The 16,383-nt window shown below is 38.0% G+C and overlaps 2 protein-coding genes across 2 annotated transcripts in view; both read right to left on the reverse strand.

Moving 5' to 3' along the window:
- c7a (complement component 7a) overlaps positions 1 to 13,854 on the reverse strand; it is a 49,639-nt gene extending 35,785 nt beyond the window's left edge. Inside the window, exons 1-14 of the mRNA XM_072433902.1 lie at positions 13,849 to 13,854; positions 13,117 to 13,172; positions 12,962 to 13,037; positions 9,583 to 9,774; positions 9,090 to 9,231; positions 8,511 to 8,655; positions 6,701 to 6,827; positions 5,771 to 5,914; positions 5,445 to 5,688; positions 4,769 to 4,885; positions 4,523 to 4,689; positions 3,566 to 3,770; positions 2,307 to 2,478; positions 2,125 to 2,212 (exon numbers count right to left, since the gene is read on the reverse strand). Coding sequence (XP_072290003.1) covers positions 2,125 to 2,212; positions 2,307 to 2,478; positions 3,566 to 3,770; positions 4,523 to 4,689; positions 4,769 to 4,885; positions 5,445 to 5,688; positions 5,771 to 5,914; positions 6,701 to 6,827; positions 8,511 to 8,655; positions 9,090 to 9,231; positions 9,583 to 9,774; positions 12,962 to 13,037; positions 13,117 to 13,172; positions 13,849 to 13,854 — 1,881 coding nt within the window. The remainder of the gene's footprint in view (positions 1 to 2,124; positions 2,213 to 2,306; positions 2,479 to 3,565; positions 3,771 to 4,522; positions 4,690 to 4,768; positions 4,886 to 5,444; positions 5,689 to 5,770; positions 5,915 to 6,700; positions 6,828 to 8,510; positions 8,656 to 9,089; positions 9,232 to 9,582; positions 9,775 to 12,961; positions 13,038 to 13,116; positions 13,173 to 13,848) is intronic.
- A 1,815-nt stretch (positions 13,855 to 15,669) lies between these two features.
- Positions 15,670 to 16,383, reverse strand: part of apba1a (amyloid beta (A4) precursor protein-binding, family A, member 1a) — a 19,069-nt gene continuing 18,355 nt past the window's right edge. The window contains exon 14 of the mRNA XM_072433821.1: positions 15,670 to 16,383. This exon is cut by the window's right edge and continues 1,184 nt beyond it. The gene's annotated coding sequence lies outside the window, so the exon portion shown is untranslated.

Genomic DNA, 16,383 nt, shown 5'->3' on the forward strand with positions numbered 1-16,383 from the left:
AGTGTTAGTCCTAGTTTGAACCCAGTTTTAGTCCTAGTTTGAACCCAGTTTTAGTCCTAGTTTGAACCCAGTTTTAGTCCTAGTTTGAACCCAGTTTTAGTCCTAGTTTGAACCCAGTTTAAGTCCTAGTTTGAACCCAGTTTTAGTCCTAGTTTGAACCCAGTTTTAGTCCTAGTTTGAACCCAGTTTTAGTCCTAGTTTGAACCTAGTTTTAGTCCTAGTTTGAACCCAGTGTTAGTCCTAGTTTGAATCCAGTTTTAGTCCTAGTTTGAACCCAGTTTTAGTCCTAGTTTGAACCTAGTTTTAGTCCTAGTTTGAACCCAGTTTAGTCCTAGTTTGAATCCAGTTTTAGTCCTAGTTTGAACCCAGTTTTAGTCCTAGTTCGAATCCAGTTTTAGTCCTAGTTTGAACCCAGTTTTAGTCCTAGTTTGAACCAAGTTTTAGTCCTAGTTTGAACCCAGTTTTAGTCCTAGTTTGAACCCAGTGTTAGTCCTAGTTTGAACCCAGTTTTAGTCCTAGTTTGAACCCAGTTTTAGTCCTAGTTTGAACCCAGTTTTAGTCCTAGTTTGAACCCAGTTTTAGTCCTAGTTTGAACCTAGTTTAAGTCCTAGTTTGAACCCAGTTTTAGTCCTAGTTTGAACCCAGTTTTAGTCCTAGTTTGAACCTAGTTTTAGTCCTAGTTTGAACCCAGTGTTAGTCCTAGTTTGAACCCAGTTTTAGTCCTAGTTTGAACCCAGTTTTAGTCCTAGTTTGAACCTAGTTTTAGTCCTAGTTTGAACCCAGTTTAGTCCTAGTTTGAATCCAGTTTTAGTCCTAGTTTGAATCCAGTTTTAGTCCTAGTTTGAATCCAGTTTTAGTCCTAGTTTGAATCCAGTTTTAGTCCTAGTTTGAACCCAGTTTTAGTCCTAGTTTGAACCCAGTGTTAGTCCTAGTTTGAATCCAGTTTTAGTCCTAGTTTGAACCCAGTTTTAGTCCTAGTTTGAACCCAGTTTTAGTCCTAGTTTGAACCCAGTTTAGTCCTAGTTTGAACCCAGTTTTGGTCATAGTTCGAATCCTGTTTTAGTCCTAATTTGAACCCAGTTTTAGTCCTAGTTTGAACCCAGTTTTAGTCCTAGTTTGAACCCAGTTTTAGTCCTAATTTGAACCCAGTTTTAGTCCTAGTTTGAACCCAGTTTTAGTCCTAGTTTGAACCCAGTTTAGTCCTAGTTTGAACCCAGTTTTAGTCCTAGTTTGAACCTAGTTTTAGTCCTAGTTTGAACCTAGTTTTAGTCCTAGTTTTAACCCAGTTTTAGTCCTAGTTTGAACCCAGTTTAGTCCTAGTTTGAACCCAGTTTTGGTCATAGTTCGAATCCTGTTTTAGTCCTAATTTGAACCCAGTTTTAGTCCTAGTTTGAACCCAGTTTTAGTCCTAGTTTGAACCCAGTTTTAGTCCTAATTTGAACCCAGTTTTAGTCCTAGTTTGAACCCAGTTTTAGTCCTAGTTTGAACCCAGTTTAGTCCTAGTTTGAACCCAGTTTTAGTCCTAGTTTGAACCTAGTTTTAGTCCTAGTTTGAACCTAGTTTTAGTCCTAGTTTTAACCCAGTTTTAGTCCTAGTTTGAACCCAGTTTAGTCCTAGTTTGAATCCAGTTTTAGTCCTAGTTTGAACCTAGTTTTAGTCCTAGTTTTAACACAGTTTTAGTCCTAGTTTGAACCTAGTTTTAGTCCTAGTTTGAACCCAGTTTTAGTCCTAGTTTGAACCCAGTTTTAGTCCTAGTTTGAACCCAGTTTTAGTCCTAGTTTGAATCCAGTTTAGTCCTAGTTTGAATCCAGTTTAATCCTAATTTGAACCCAGTTTAGTCCTAGTTTGAACCCAGTTTAGTCCTAGTTTGAACCCAGTTTAATCCTAGTTTGAACCCAGTTTTAGTCCTGATGGAAACTTGGTTTGGTCTTGCTTTAGTTTGATATAGTGATAGTGCAAAGTGTGCAAATCAAATCGAGGTCTTGGTCAAGTTGGAACCGTTGCTCTTTTATAAAATCCATGTTTACATTTACGTTATTTCATTTATTTTTTCTCATTGGATTCATTCATATTTAAGGGATCGCTCAAAATCCTTCAATGTAAATGTCAGTGTTCTGTTGTTACCAGGACGTAGCCGTTGATTAGCGGTGGAGGAGGTTGACACTTGAGTTTGGCTGCGATAGAGAAGTCAAAACACTCTGGTTCATAGTTTCTGCATGAGAAAACCAGGAGGAAGAAACACATGCATGACACGCAGACTGTATACGGCGTCAACAGGTCCATTGGCCTTGCACTCCTCAACAAACCTCAGATAGTCCAGATCGTCCCCGTCACACTCTCCTGTCTCTGTTGTTTTTCCAATGCAGTGTTGTCCTCCATGTTTAGGCGCTGGGTTGTTACAGGTGCGACCTCGGCTTTTACGCCCCCCAGAGCAAGAGGACCAGGCAGACCAGCACGACCAGCTGCCATCAACCTCCACTTTACGGACAAAACACAGACTAATCCATCAGAAAAACTGGTTATAAATGCATGAAAATGAAAAGAAATGCATCTACCAGAAAGTAATGACATTCTGGCTGCATTTCCTTACTCCTTTTTGTCAATCACAGCAGCATTCACATTTAGTTAGTTACAGTCAACTACAAAATATATAAATATATTATAAGTCGTATACAAATGGTTATTCTGGGTGCATACACAAATGACTAGTGCTTATGACTGATCCATTGTTTACTACCACTCTTTATGATACATGTGGCTTTATGTTTTCTCAAGACAAATTGAGCTTCATAATGAATGACTGGATAAAGCTATTTGCCAATTTATGGAAAGTAAAAAAGTATTTCAGCTTAGTTCATTTGTTCTGCAGGAAAAGATGTGCCTGCGTATTGAATCATAAGTCCTTGAAATGAGAATGAACACAATTTTGATCAAGTGGCACAAACATTTACATGAATCATAATAATAAATTGTATTGCTTTTCGTTGACGTGTTCTTTGGACTTTGAGGTTGTTTAAGGCAGGCATGTGCAAACTACGGCTCGGGGGCCAAATGCGGCCCTCAGACCAATTTTTGTTGGCCGTCTGGCTTCCTGCTAAGTTGGTCCAAACTACAAAAAGTAGTGCTTTTTACTGTAAAATTTGAAAGATTCAAGCATTGTGATGTTATACCAACCTAATATTAATGTTCCATAGGCATCGAAACCATGTCAAATGCAAAATTACGAATCATTCACTTTGTCATTCGACAAATTTGACATTGTCAGGTTGTTTGTGGCCCTCTGCTCCGTATAAGTTTCAAAATGTGGCCCTCGGTGAAAAAAATTTGGACCCCCTGGCTAATTAATGCCCTTTAGTGAATCCTTATCTTCCATATCTTTGATGCTTTTCTGCTCCTGCTCTTTTACTATGAGTATTTATTTAGCCTGCAGTGTCTGTTTTAGGTTGATGAAGGAAACCGGATTACCACAGAACATCCATACACAGACCTACCCCGCCCGTCTTGTAGGGAATTGAACCCAGGACCTTTTTGCAGCTTTACAAGGTGAACGTGTTTTTGAACTCACTCCGCTCAGGGTCCAGCGCCTCTGACCCGGGTTTGGGGATGCACTTGCAGACATAGTCCTCCACGACTGCGACACCGTTCCGGTCGCAGGGCAGGCACTTGCAGGGGTGCGACTCAGACAGGTACTGCTCTATGGCATTTCGAAGGTACAGTTTTTTCACACCGGCGCAGTGGACCTCCTTCACCAGCTCCCAAAGAGGTCTGAGCTGTGGAAACAAGTCAGAAAAATATGATCATTTGATTTTAATATTCCTAAACTTACTTGGTGACAATTTGAATAAAGGTTCATTGGTAAATCATTTATAAGGTGTTTCTAAGTACTGGTTATATGTTTAATTTGTTTAATTTATTTTCTATTTTGTTTGTCTCCATTTTGTATCTCCATTTGCTGCCAGTGGAGGGAGCTCTAGCTCAACTTCTGACGTGGGAAATACCAGACGGCTATGAAGTTGCTTTTTGAACACATTCTTTTTTAACTTAAAAAAAATGAGATGCCAAGGTAAAAGTCCCCAAAAGCATGTTTACAAGGCCAATAACAATACAATTACTGCATGATATTTGTCCTATAAAAGCACTAATCACAAAGTGTAATAAGCAGCTTATTAACGCTCTAACAAACAGTTTTCTACCCGTGCCATCTACAAATGGTAGTAAAGTCACAGCTATTTGCCTTTTTGTATAAAGAAAAAAGTATGTCACATTAGTTAGTTTGTTCTGCTGGAAAATATGTTATATATATCACAGCATATGCATATTTAACATTTTAACTGCCAGTAGTCACATGATAACAAACACGATTATGGATCAAGTGGCACAAATATTTACATGAATGAACTGAAGAAGTTACTTGAGCCTTTTGGAGTCATGAAATCTCCATCAATTCAATGCAAAATTACATCGCCATAGATTTGATTGCACATTAGGAAGGCCCCGTACAAAACTGTGTTAAACTGCTCACCTTTTGCTTAATAACTACAGGGAAGGACCTGATAGAATCGGCCCAGTCGGTGTAGGCCTGCCAGTTCTTCTCTGGTGTGCTGATCTCCATGTTCTGCAGCTGCGCTATTAGACCAGGGCTGCCCCCGTCTGGTGCCACTTTCCCCACAAAAGAGGTCTTGTTGAACACTGTTAATGTGAGACAGATGAATTGTGAGTAGTAATTAGAATAGTAGTGTTGTATTCAAAATGACAGGACTCTTCTTACCCGAAGGCTCTCTGGAAAGGTCTTTGTAGCCCTTATTACAACTCACATGAGTTATGGGAAAAAACAAAATGTACCGCTTTGTTTTTTCACACTCGTTGTGTTGGGCTATTTCTGTGACTGTGGACACAAGTGACAAACAGGCAGAAGTCAAGTCCCAACATATTTTCCACTGCACAAGCGTAATGTACAATATGAAACATGAGACATGTAATGAATGAATAGAACTTTTCTGGTGAAAAACAGATGTTGACGTTACGCCATTGCCTGGAATGTTCCACAGTTAGGACATCAAACTCCCGTTAATCTGGCTTGCATTTATTCATTCACAGGTGTTTTTATTGCTCAAAAAATCATTGAATAACATACATAATTATTAGATTATGACAGAAAAGTATTTCCTAATAAAATGAATGTTGTAAATGTGCTCGTGTGTGTTCTTGTGATTGAAAAGTGTCTGTTCCTGCCAGAAACCTTTACTACTTACAATTTTCAACTTAAAATTTTCTTCACAAACTGCAACTTCACTAATGTAAAACTATGATAAATATTTACCAAAGGTTGTATCCCACCAAAGATAATAAGTAATAAGTAGAAACCTGTCATATGCACTTTAAATTAAATCAAAATCAAATCCATTTCAATAAAATAACATTTGACAAAACTTGACTGAACTTACTTTTCTGTGTTTGAATGTCAGAATCCGCTCGCACAATGACACTGAGGGAGCCCCCCAGTGCCCCCTCCGACATGTAATGGGTCCCAAACCTGGTCAGGAGCTGCCTGTAGGCTCCGTAGTTATACACTGTAGGCAGCTTTGTCAGTGCCTTCCAAAACTCCTCAGCGATCATGATGTATTTTGGAGATGTCGTCTGGAAACTTGCAAATTCAATATCATTTTTCAGAATAAAAAGACGGAAATCCTGAAAAATAATAAAGCATACATAAGAGAATGACCGCTTTGTGTTTATTTTCAATTGATATTACACTTCTTATTTCACAAACCCGTTTTTGAACATCGGTCTCGTGGTAGTCATAGTTGCGGAATCCCGTTGTCGTCCCAGTAATTTCTTCCCTTTTGACAATATCCTTCGCATAGTGCCACTCGCTCTGAAACGTCTCATCGTTCAAGTCGTTCTGAACTTTAACCTACATCACAAGCAAATGTAGGCATGATAAATTACAATAAATGATGGCAGAGTTACAAAGCTATACCGGTAAATTCAAGCAGGAAGGTAGACTTTTCATCGATATTTGTTCGTTTGTATTTGTAATCGTGTAGTACCCTGTCACTTTTCTTCTTGTCTCCATGGAGATGTTATTGTTTTACCTGGAAGGTTCCACGATATGGCCATATTTATTCAATTACAGGTGTTTTCAGTGCTAACAATAACAGCTTGAAATACATAACTAACTATGAGTGGGCTTGCCTCTCCACAGATTGGACCTGTAACTTGGCTTGGTGGCAATGCTTGCTTGGTTCCAGGGAGATGTCAGATGTAGAAGTTGAATGCCATGCTGTGGAACATTAAAAACAATAATACCTCAAGTCTAATGTGTCTGATGTTCCCCGGGGCGTCTCCATGTCCTCGTCGCTCTTGTCTTTGCTGGCGTGTAAGAGCAAAGTTTCCCTGATACTGGCCTCTCTCGTTTGTCTGTTTAAAGCCATACCGTGGAATATTACTGCTTATGTGGCCCTACTTTATGAGAGCAACTATCACAACTACTGTCAAAAAACGCTGATACATAAAGCGATGTGCAAGAAGCAGAATAAGGGAAACACAAACGATGTTTATGTTTATGAATAAGAGCACAGACAAAGCAGCACTATCTCCATGGAGACAGGCTGATGGCACCGCGCCCTGCCTTCAGTCAGTTCTGTGGAGTGGCGAGTCTTTCCTGGTTGAATTAGCCGTTTCATGTCCATAAACCCACCGAATACGTGAACTTGAGTAGACACTCAGGCAGTCTGTAGTCGTTGTTGTTTATTTTGCGACACTGGCCTCCGAAGCTCTTGGTGTTGATGACGCTTCCTCTGCTTTTCCCAGTTAATAGGTCAATGCTAAGTAAAAAAAAGTAAAGTAAAAGCCTTTCAAACCGCCCTGACTGCGCTCAAATGCTCACATCACTCACTATTCTCCCATAATAGTACCTTTGGGAAATGTCAAAACATCTTCATGTATGTATGTATGTATGTATTTATTTATTTTCTATTTTTATTTATTATTTATTTATTATTTATGTATTATTTATTTAGTATCTATTTATTATTTATTTATTATTTATTTACTTATTTATTATTTTTATTACATTTCATTTATTTTATTTATTTTATTTATTTTATTTATTTTATTTATTTTATTTATTTTATTTATTTTATTGTCTCATTTGTCCTGGAGTGACACATTGTAGAAAAAGCTTCAGTTGTAGACATCTGACGTTTAAAAGAGGAATTTAAAAAAATATATATATATATACTGTATATATTTAACAAATTTAGTGACTGCTCCGCCTCCTCATCGTGATTGTAATGAACTCGTGTGCCTTAACTATCCCAGAGCCATCTTTCTGGGTGGCAGTGTTGGTTTTATGTATTTACTTTTATATTAATACCAGAAGTGCAACTTCTTAACAGGACACAACTGGAAACAGTCCAATCAGAACTTAATAATGTAATATTTGGGTATTTTCATTCCCATACATTTAATATACAAATCATTATGTTATATCCATCTATCCCATCCAGAGCTTTTGTGTCTCTGTCTGTGGGGAAAGAATGTCAAACAATGTCCAAATATGAAACAGTTTAAACAAAAGTACAAAGAATTGCTATAGGAACTTAAAGGTTGAATGGACGATTTTTTTGGCCCAAATCTGAGTCTTATTTCCTCGTGGCGTGGACTGCCGATTAGTCCTGCCACGTATCAATCATAAAACGCACCTACCGTTCACCTGCAGCCGCGTGCGGCTCGTCCCACGTTTCCACGTCTAAGCGCATTGATCTATCATAATATAGTTCCCTCAGTGTACGGGGCAAAATGAAGACGGAGAAAGACGGTTCGAGCTGACTCAGAAGAAGACAGAAATCTACGGGAGATGAGAGCTGTGATGCGCTCCGTTGCGCTAATAAACAAACATACGTGAGTTTTGTATCAGTCCACACGGGGGAGTGGCATGAGCACTTCACCCTGAGTTCTCAAATCGCCGAAAAATCTTTAAGTGTGCGACATGCAAAAAAGTTAAACAATACTTAGGAATGCAGTATTGAAGTAAAATACTTCAAGTAAAATTGAAGCTCAATAGAGTACACACGCAGAATAACTTAAATTATTTTGTATATTGAAGTTCAATAAACCAATGGGATTTACTAGTGAAGTAGAATTAAGTATGACAAGTGTGATTGTTGTTAAAATACTTTAGTAATAACTAATGGGGTGAATAAGCATTTGCTTCTTGCCACCCCTTTTCATAAAAGTTTATTGTAGCACTATGTTTTTTATTGAAATCAGCAATAAGTTGTATATCGGTTATTGTGGGAATATAAGAAAGTCTATAAATGTCTATCTATCTAAATGAAATAAATAAAAACAAAAGGATAGACAGCTGGATGTGTGTCTGGAGCAGGAACTTTCTTGCCCTCAGAAATACATCTCCACACAAAGTCCTCGTTACCTACCACTATGACACTGTACTATGTTGCCAGGGGTGCCAGTATTGATAAGGGTGATGTAGGTGAGTGTGTTACCCGACACCCAGCAGCTCCACGTTTGGCGGAGGCCTCTGCAGCTGACAGACAAAGTGCTCCTTCCTCTCACACGAGCGCTCGTCTTCATTGTCTTCTTCACAGTCCTGGTCTCCATTGCACACCAGAGACTTGGAGATGCACATGCCTGGAATGGAAGCAGCAGATCCACTTACGTTTTCACTTCTGGCCTATAGAATTGTTCAGGTATCGAGCATTTTTCGTGTATTCTTAGAGGCTGACCTTAACTCAACCATGTGCTTAGTACTTTGTTTGTTTTGAATTATAATATATATCTTCTTCGTTATGTAAAAGAAAGAAATCATTGAACAATCACGGTAACATAATAGAAATGAATGAATATGAATGAGTGATTGAAATAAAGTACACTTCAATGACACTGCCTATTCAGTACCCTGTGGAAAAGAGACATATGCAGCCAAAAAAAGACATAAAAGACTATATTGACATGTAAGAACAGCTCCTACTGATATTCATATTTAAATGGAACATGTGTAACAGCATGTGTGATGAATAAATACTGAATAAAGTTATAACTGGTCAATATGTTTGATGTGAGACCTGATCTGCAGCGGAATCGGTCTCCACATCCATGCTCCAGGGGGCAGGCCTTGGTGGGCTCACACACTCTGGTTTGGGAGCGCTCCCCGGCACAGGCGTTCCCTCCGTACTGGGCGTACACCGCTATGGACCGGGACCGAGCCTACAACGTATCAGCACGTACAGTTTGACAGTATTTTTTACACTTTTTCTTCAAATGCCGTCAAACTTTTCTAACTCGTTCCTCATGGTCACAGACCCTTTGGCCGATTTTTGGAATTGCTGTAGCTAAAATACTTTATCATTAGATGCAGGTTAGATCTGCTTTTACAGTATACTCTTTGGGGTAAAACATAACATTTTTCCATACAAAAGAATGTCATGAACACCACGTTTGAGCATAAACTATAGCTGAAATGTGTCAATGAAACCAATCTTACAAAAAGTATGGTTTAAAGGTGTAAACTACTAATCGTATGACGTGATGTTTAATTCAACATGAACTGGACTTGACCTGGGTTCTCGTGCAGCCGTCACACTCGGACCACTCTCCAAACGGCCCCCACTGACAGTGCACTCTTGGATCTGGGCATTTGAGTCGGAAAATAAACAGAAAAGCTTCCGTGCAAATCCCGGTCTGAAAGTTCTCTCCAAAGCACGGGTTCCCTCCATTCTGGGCGTGGACAGCAATAGAGCGAGTCCTGGTCTAGAACATACAACAACACAAACAACACAAACAACACATACTGAATGATACTGATGATACTGAATGATACTGAATGATACTGAATGATACTGAATGATACTGAATGATACTGAATGATACTGATGATACTGAATGATACTGAATGATACTGAATGATACTGAATGATACTGATGATACTGAATGATACTGAATGATACTGAATGATACTGAATGATACAGATGATACTGAATGATACTGAATGATACTGAATGATACTGTATTATACTGAATGATACTGAATGATACTGAATGATACTGAATGATACTGAATGATACTGTATTATACTGTATTATACTGAATGATACTGTATTATACTGTATTATACTGAATGATACTGAATGATACTGAATGATACTGAATGATACTGTATTATACTGAATGATACTGAATGATACTGAATGATACTGTATTATACTGAATGATACTGAATGATACTGAATGATACTGTATGATACTGAATGATACTGAATGATACTGAATGATACTGAATGATACTGTATTATACTGAATGATACTGAATGATACTGAATGATACTGAATGATACTGTATTATACTGAATGATACTGAATGATACTGAATGATACTGAATGATACTGAATGATACTGTATTATACTGAATGATACTGAATGATACTGAATGATACTGAATGATACTGAATGATACTGTATTATACTGAATGATACTGTATTATACTGAATGATACTGTATTATACTGAATGATACTGAATGACACTGAATGATACTGAATGATACTGTATTATACTGAATGATACTGAATGATACTGAATGATACTGAATGATACTGAATGATACTGTATTATACTGAATGATACTGAATGATACTGAATGATACTGAATGATACTGTATTATACTGAATGATACTGAATGATACTGAATGACACTGAATGATACTGAATGATACTGTATTATACTGAATGATACTGAATGATACTGAATGATACTGTATTATACTGAATGATACTGTATTATACTGAATGATACTGAATGATACTGAATGATACTGAATGATACTGAATGATACTGAATGATACTGTATGATACTGAATGATACTGTATTATACTGAATGATACTGAATGATACTGTATTATACTGAATGATACTGAATGATACTGAATGATACTGAATGATACTGTATTATACTGAATGATACTGAATGATACTGAATGATACTGAATGATACTGAATGATACTGAATGATACTGTATTATACTGAATGACACTGAATGATACTGAATGATACTGAATGATACTGAATGATACTGTATTATACTGAATGATACTGAATGATACTGAATGATACTGAATGATACTGTATTATACTGAATGATACTGAATGATACTGAATGATACTGAATGATACTGTATTATACTGAATGACACTGAATGATACTGAATGATACTGAATGATACTGAATGATACTGAATGATACTGAATGATACTGTATTATACTGAATGATACTGAATGATACTGAATGATACTGAATGATACTGTATTATACTGAATGACACTGAATGATACTGAATGATACTGAATGATACTGAATGATACTGAATGATACTGAATGATACTGTATTATACTGAATGATACTGAATGATACTGAATGATACTGAATGATACTGTATTATACTGAATGATACTGAATGATACTGAATGATACTGAATGATACTGAATGATACTGAATTATACTGTATTAAGACTGTCAGTTTATGCTGATTGACTGAGTGCGTTATTGTTGTACTTCTGTGCTGCTGCATCTTGGCCAGGATGCGCTTTTTTATTTTTATTGAACTAAAATAAAGGTTAATAAAGATAAAAACGATGTTATCCTGGCATCGATTCACTTTGTGGTGTGATTTTGATCGAGACAATGTGAGGAAGATGATATTATTGCTACTATATTCCAAAGAGATGGAGGAGGAATAAGTGCAATTTGCTTTTTTCCGCGTTGGTTGCAAACAGGGCATGAAGTAAAATATAAGTTAAAGGACCTCAGGGACCGGCCTCCTGCTGGTGCCAGAGTCAGGACTAAACATGGACCGGCCTCCTGCTGGTGCCCAGAGTCAGGACTAAACATGGACCGGCCTCCTGCTGGTGCCAGAGTCAGGACTAAACATGGACCGGCCTCTTGCTGGTGCCCAGAGTCAGGACTAAACATGGACCGGCCTCTTGCTGGTGCCAGAGTCAGGACTAAACATGGACCGGCCTCCTGCTGGTGCCAGAGTCAGGACTAAACATGGACCGGCCTCCTGCTGGTGCCAGAGTCAGGACTAAACATGGACCGGCCTCCTGCTGGTGCCAGAGTCAGGACTAAACATGGACCGGCCTCCTGCTGGTGCCAGAGTCAGGACTAAACATGGACCGGCCTCCTGCTGGTGCCAGAGTCAGGACTAAACATGGACCGGCCTCCTGCTGGTGCCAGAGTCAGGACTAAACATGGACCGGCCTCCTGCTGGTGCCAGAGTCAGGACTAAACAAGGACCGTCCTCCTGCTGGTGCCAGAGTCAGGACTAAACAAGGACCGTCCTCCTGCTGGTGCCAGAGTCAGGACTAAACATGGGGAATCTGCGTTTCAGTTTTATGCAGCTAAAATCTGGAACAGTCTTCCTGAAGATGTGAGACAGGCTTCTACTCTGACAATGTTCAAATCTAAGCTAAAAACAGTTTTGTTTAGCTGCGCATATGACTGAAAGGATTTTTTCTTTGCACTCTTCTCTTTTGTTTGTGATTTTATTAGTTTAGACAATCAGTTGGATTGATCATTTTTAATTTAGTTAATTTTATTGTATTTCTGTTTCTGTAATTTCTTTGTGATTTGAATGCATTTTTCCTGCTGTGTGAAGCACTTTGAATTGCCTTGTGTATGAAATGTGCTCTACAAATAAACTTGCCTTGCCTAAAGTGCCCTCCCCTGCGGCCCCTCACACTTGCAGGCAGCACTGAAATACATTACCATTTGCTTATACATGTATTTATTTTCTTTGCATTTGTTTTATTCAGTTTTGTTCATGATTGATGAGAAGATGTTGCATGTGCGGGTGCAAAGTGGCAGTGAATGACTTTGAAAATGCGAAATAAGTGCAAATTAAAGGGACTTGTAAGCTCCTGCTGCTGCTGACCTTTGTTTTGGGACATCCGAGACATGAGGTCCACTCACTGTACGGACCCCACCTGCAGTCCACCCTCTGGCAAAACCTGAAATATGAGTGAGCAACAAATAAATGGCGTATAATATGCATTTATCTTTGAAACAGATGTAGAAAAGCGTGTTTACCCTTCAGCGCAGAGCAGGAGCAGGAGCCATGGCAAGACAGTCAGACAAACGCCCCCCTGAGGAAAGAAAAGAGAAGAAATACTGATCTCATATAAACTATAAAAGAGACTGGAACAATCTAAATGGAGAACATTAAAAAACAAAACAAAAAATCCTTTAGACTTAATTTGAAAGTTGATAAATTTGGATATATACTTGATTATTATTGGATATATTATGGATTATAAGTGCCTTCATTTGTTTTGGATGTCTTTTGTTGGCTGTTGTTGTTGTTGTTTCTTTACTGTCATGTTCGTGCTGTGTTCTTCTGTCCCATTCTGTTGATTTAAAAACTGTTTAAATGAATTGTAAATCGGAAAGGATAAAAAACTTACTGCTAAAATTAATTACACAAACATTGATGTATTAGAATGTGAAACTAATACAAATGCTGTTTCGAGTGAATGTAATTAGACATACAAAACGTTACATAATGCACAGCGTTTTTGAGTTATTATACATTAATAACTCAAAAACTTTTCACACTGAGTATCTAAACTTTGACCTGTGAAAGTAGAAGTACTCATACTTCAAAAAAACATTACCCATTTGACATGACAAAACTTCTTCTTTATAAGTAGCTGATTTAAAATGTAAATGAACACTACAGTCAGCTTTTCAGGTGGTAAACATGTACATATTCAAAAGCATCAGAGACGTTACTGTAGAGAATGAGAAAACATGAGTACTTGCCTTCATGGCGGCTGCAGAGATGCTTGCTGCAGAAATGTCTGCTTCTCTTACCGTAACAGAGGAAAGGGAGGACTTCTCTGGAAAAGGAGTGTTGGGGAGTGAATGTAAAATAAATGTCTTGTTGACCAATCATGACCTTCAGATGGAGCTTGCGTAAGATTATAAAGCTGTTCACTATTTGGAGGTATGTGTCTCCATGGAACCAGCAGATGTGTTTTATCAGCATCTTGGGACAGGTTTCGTTCCAATCATTGACTGGAAACAAAGGCCAGTTCTTTCTGTTTTGTTTTGCTAATGTTGAGTGAAGCTTGTTTTCTGTGGCCTGTTTCAACCTGGAGAGACTCAAATTAATATGTGATAGAAGATGATGAACAGTAATTAACAGTGATATGGGGGTGTTGCATTGAATACATTGTTGTAACTAAGTTTGCTGAGTGTTTATGTTAAACTTTAGTAGATTTAGAGTACTTGTGGGATCTGACCGCTAGATGGCAGCAGAGATGTGAGTGCTCTTTGCAGTGGCTCAATACAAAGTACTTACTTTGTCCATGGAGCTATTCAAATTAAGTCTTTGGCCTTTATTGACTTCAATGACACACTATACACTCCCTGTGTGGATATACGTATTTATTTGAGGAATTAACTAGTTTATCTTGTGGAAATTCACTTTATATGGTCGAAATTCGGCTTCGCACCACGTACCTGCTGGAGTGACGCATCTGATCAAGGATCCATTATATTATCACGTGATAGAACGTGTCTATACGTCATACGTATGAAGAACGTGACTGACGTAAAGCTCACGCGCTTGACTGAAGGATCAAATGGTGTAACTAACATAAAAAGCGTAATAAAAGCCCACAAAACAGGCTGAGAATAAAGAAAGATGAACCAAAAACAAGACGATTATAAAATACGTGTCAAAGAGTTACTTTGTTTCATGTCTTGGTTATAATAATTCTTCATTGGTAAATACCATAGTCAGTCAGTGCAAACACCAGGACTAATCCCAGATGCTTGTCCCCCTCCAGCTGAAGACAGGAGCAGAAATCATGAATGTTTCTTTAAATTATCTATTTACACATTGAATCAATTCGTTGACCATTTAATTAATTAATTGCACATTTAAGTAATGCATTGTACATTTAATTTATTAAATGTGACATTTTAAATAATTAATTAAATAATTAATTTTGCATTCAAGCCATTCATTTTGACACACTGAACCCTCCATATATCACAGGTATTATATCACAGGTATTATATCAGCTGTGCTGATTGTTTTAGTCCATCACTGTCAAAAAATATGCCTTTGCCCATTTGATATTGTAGATTTATGGGCAAGATTGTTTTCAATATGCCTTGAGATATTAAATACTTATTTTAAATATTTAATATTTGGTCAATAATTATTACCCTAATGAACACCCAGCCCTCGTGCCCATTATACAAATCTTGATCTCTGGGTCTTGCTGACTAGAAAAGTAGATCTCAAACTGAAAAATGTGTCTCAACTCTGGCCTTTACATAATGCCTTAGTGTTCTTCTGTCACTACTGTGTAATGCTGATGAAATACAAGATGATCTCAAATAAATCAGATTGCTGTTAACTACATCTGTTTTGCAGGATAAAAAACATTCTTAAATTGTCTATATCTTTGTGCTTCTTCAAGGAAATTATATATATAAAAACATGTCAACACGCAAGTAAATATGAGGGTTCCACCACCTTGCAAATTCCAACTTTAGCCTCTGAATATGATCACCAAATCCCAAAGAAGAGACACCCCGGCCCCTCACACATGCACCAGAAGACCAAAGTGTGTCTGCAAAACATTTATTGTGGTAAATACGGCAAACTTGGATTTGGTTTTTCACATCAACATGAGTTTACATTCAGAATGCTCACCTCTGTTACTTTAGGCTTGGACAGGGCACTGATCCTCCCATGATCCAAACCTCTCTTTTACATTCAGACCCTGTAAACATTGCGTTATTGTCAGGGCAGGCAGCATTAAATAGTGTATATGTCAAGTATTCTCTACTATAGCAGCCAAGGACACTGATTACATGACTCAGAGTTCACAAGAAGGTGGATGCAGCTCTGAACAGTAGAAGAATATAGCTTTACATCTCTATAAACTAGATAGTGTTTCTAGTGCGTGTATATATAAGTGCAGCACGTTCAAACACAGAGTAAACACATGTACACACAGAAGTACAGCAGCAGCGCCCTCTGTGGGCTTGAGATGGAATCACATCCTTCAGACTCCAGGGTTCAGGCCCAGAGAAAAGCATGAGCCCACCATGTCTCCATATTGTGTGCACCAACATCAATAAGACAATGCCCTCTATCTATTCTATTACGAAATATATTAAATTTAGTTCAGCCAAAGTGCTTTTCACTGTTTCTTTAGAGACACCTGGTGGCAGGGGCAGAGTTTGAAGTGTTTATGCTTACAGTTTAACCGCTTTATTTGGATTATGGCTGCAGCTGGATTGTAATAGTTTAAAGGACACATATTCCACATCATT

The sequence above is a fragment of the Eucyclogobius newberryi genome, unplaced genomic scaffold, assembly GCF_026437365.1.
Source record: "Eucyclogobius newberryi isolate DKJ021-1_F unplaced genomic scaffold, fEucNew1.0.hap1 SCAF_6, whole genome shotgun sequence".
NCBI lineage: Eukaryota > Metazoa > Chordata > Actinopteri > Gobiiformes > Gobiidae > Eucyclogobius > Eucyclogobius newberryi.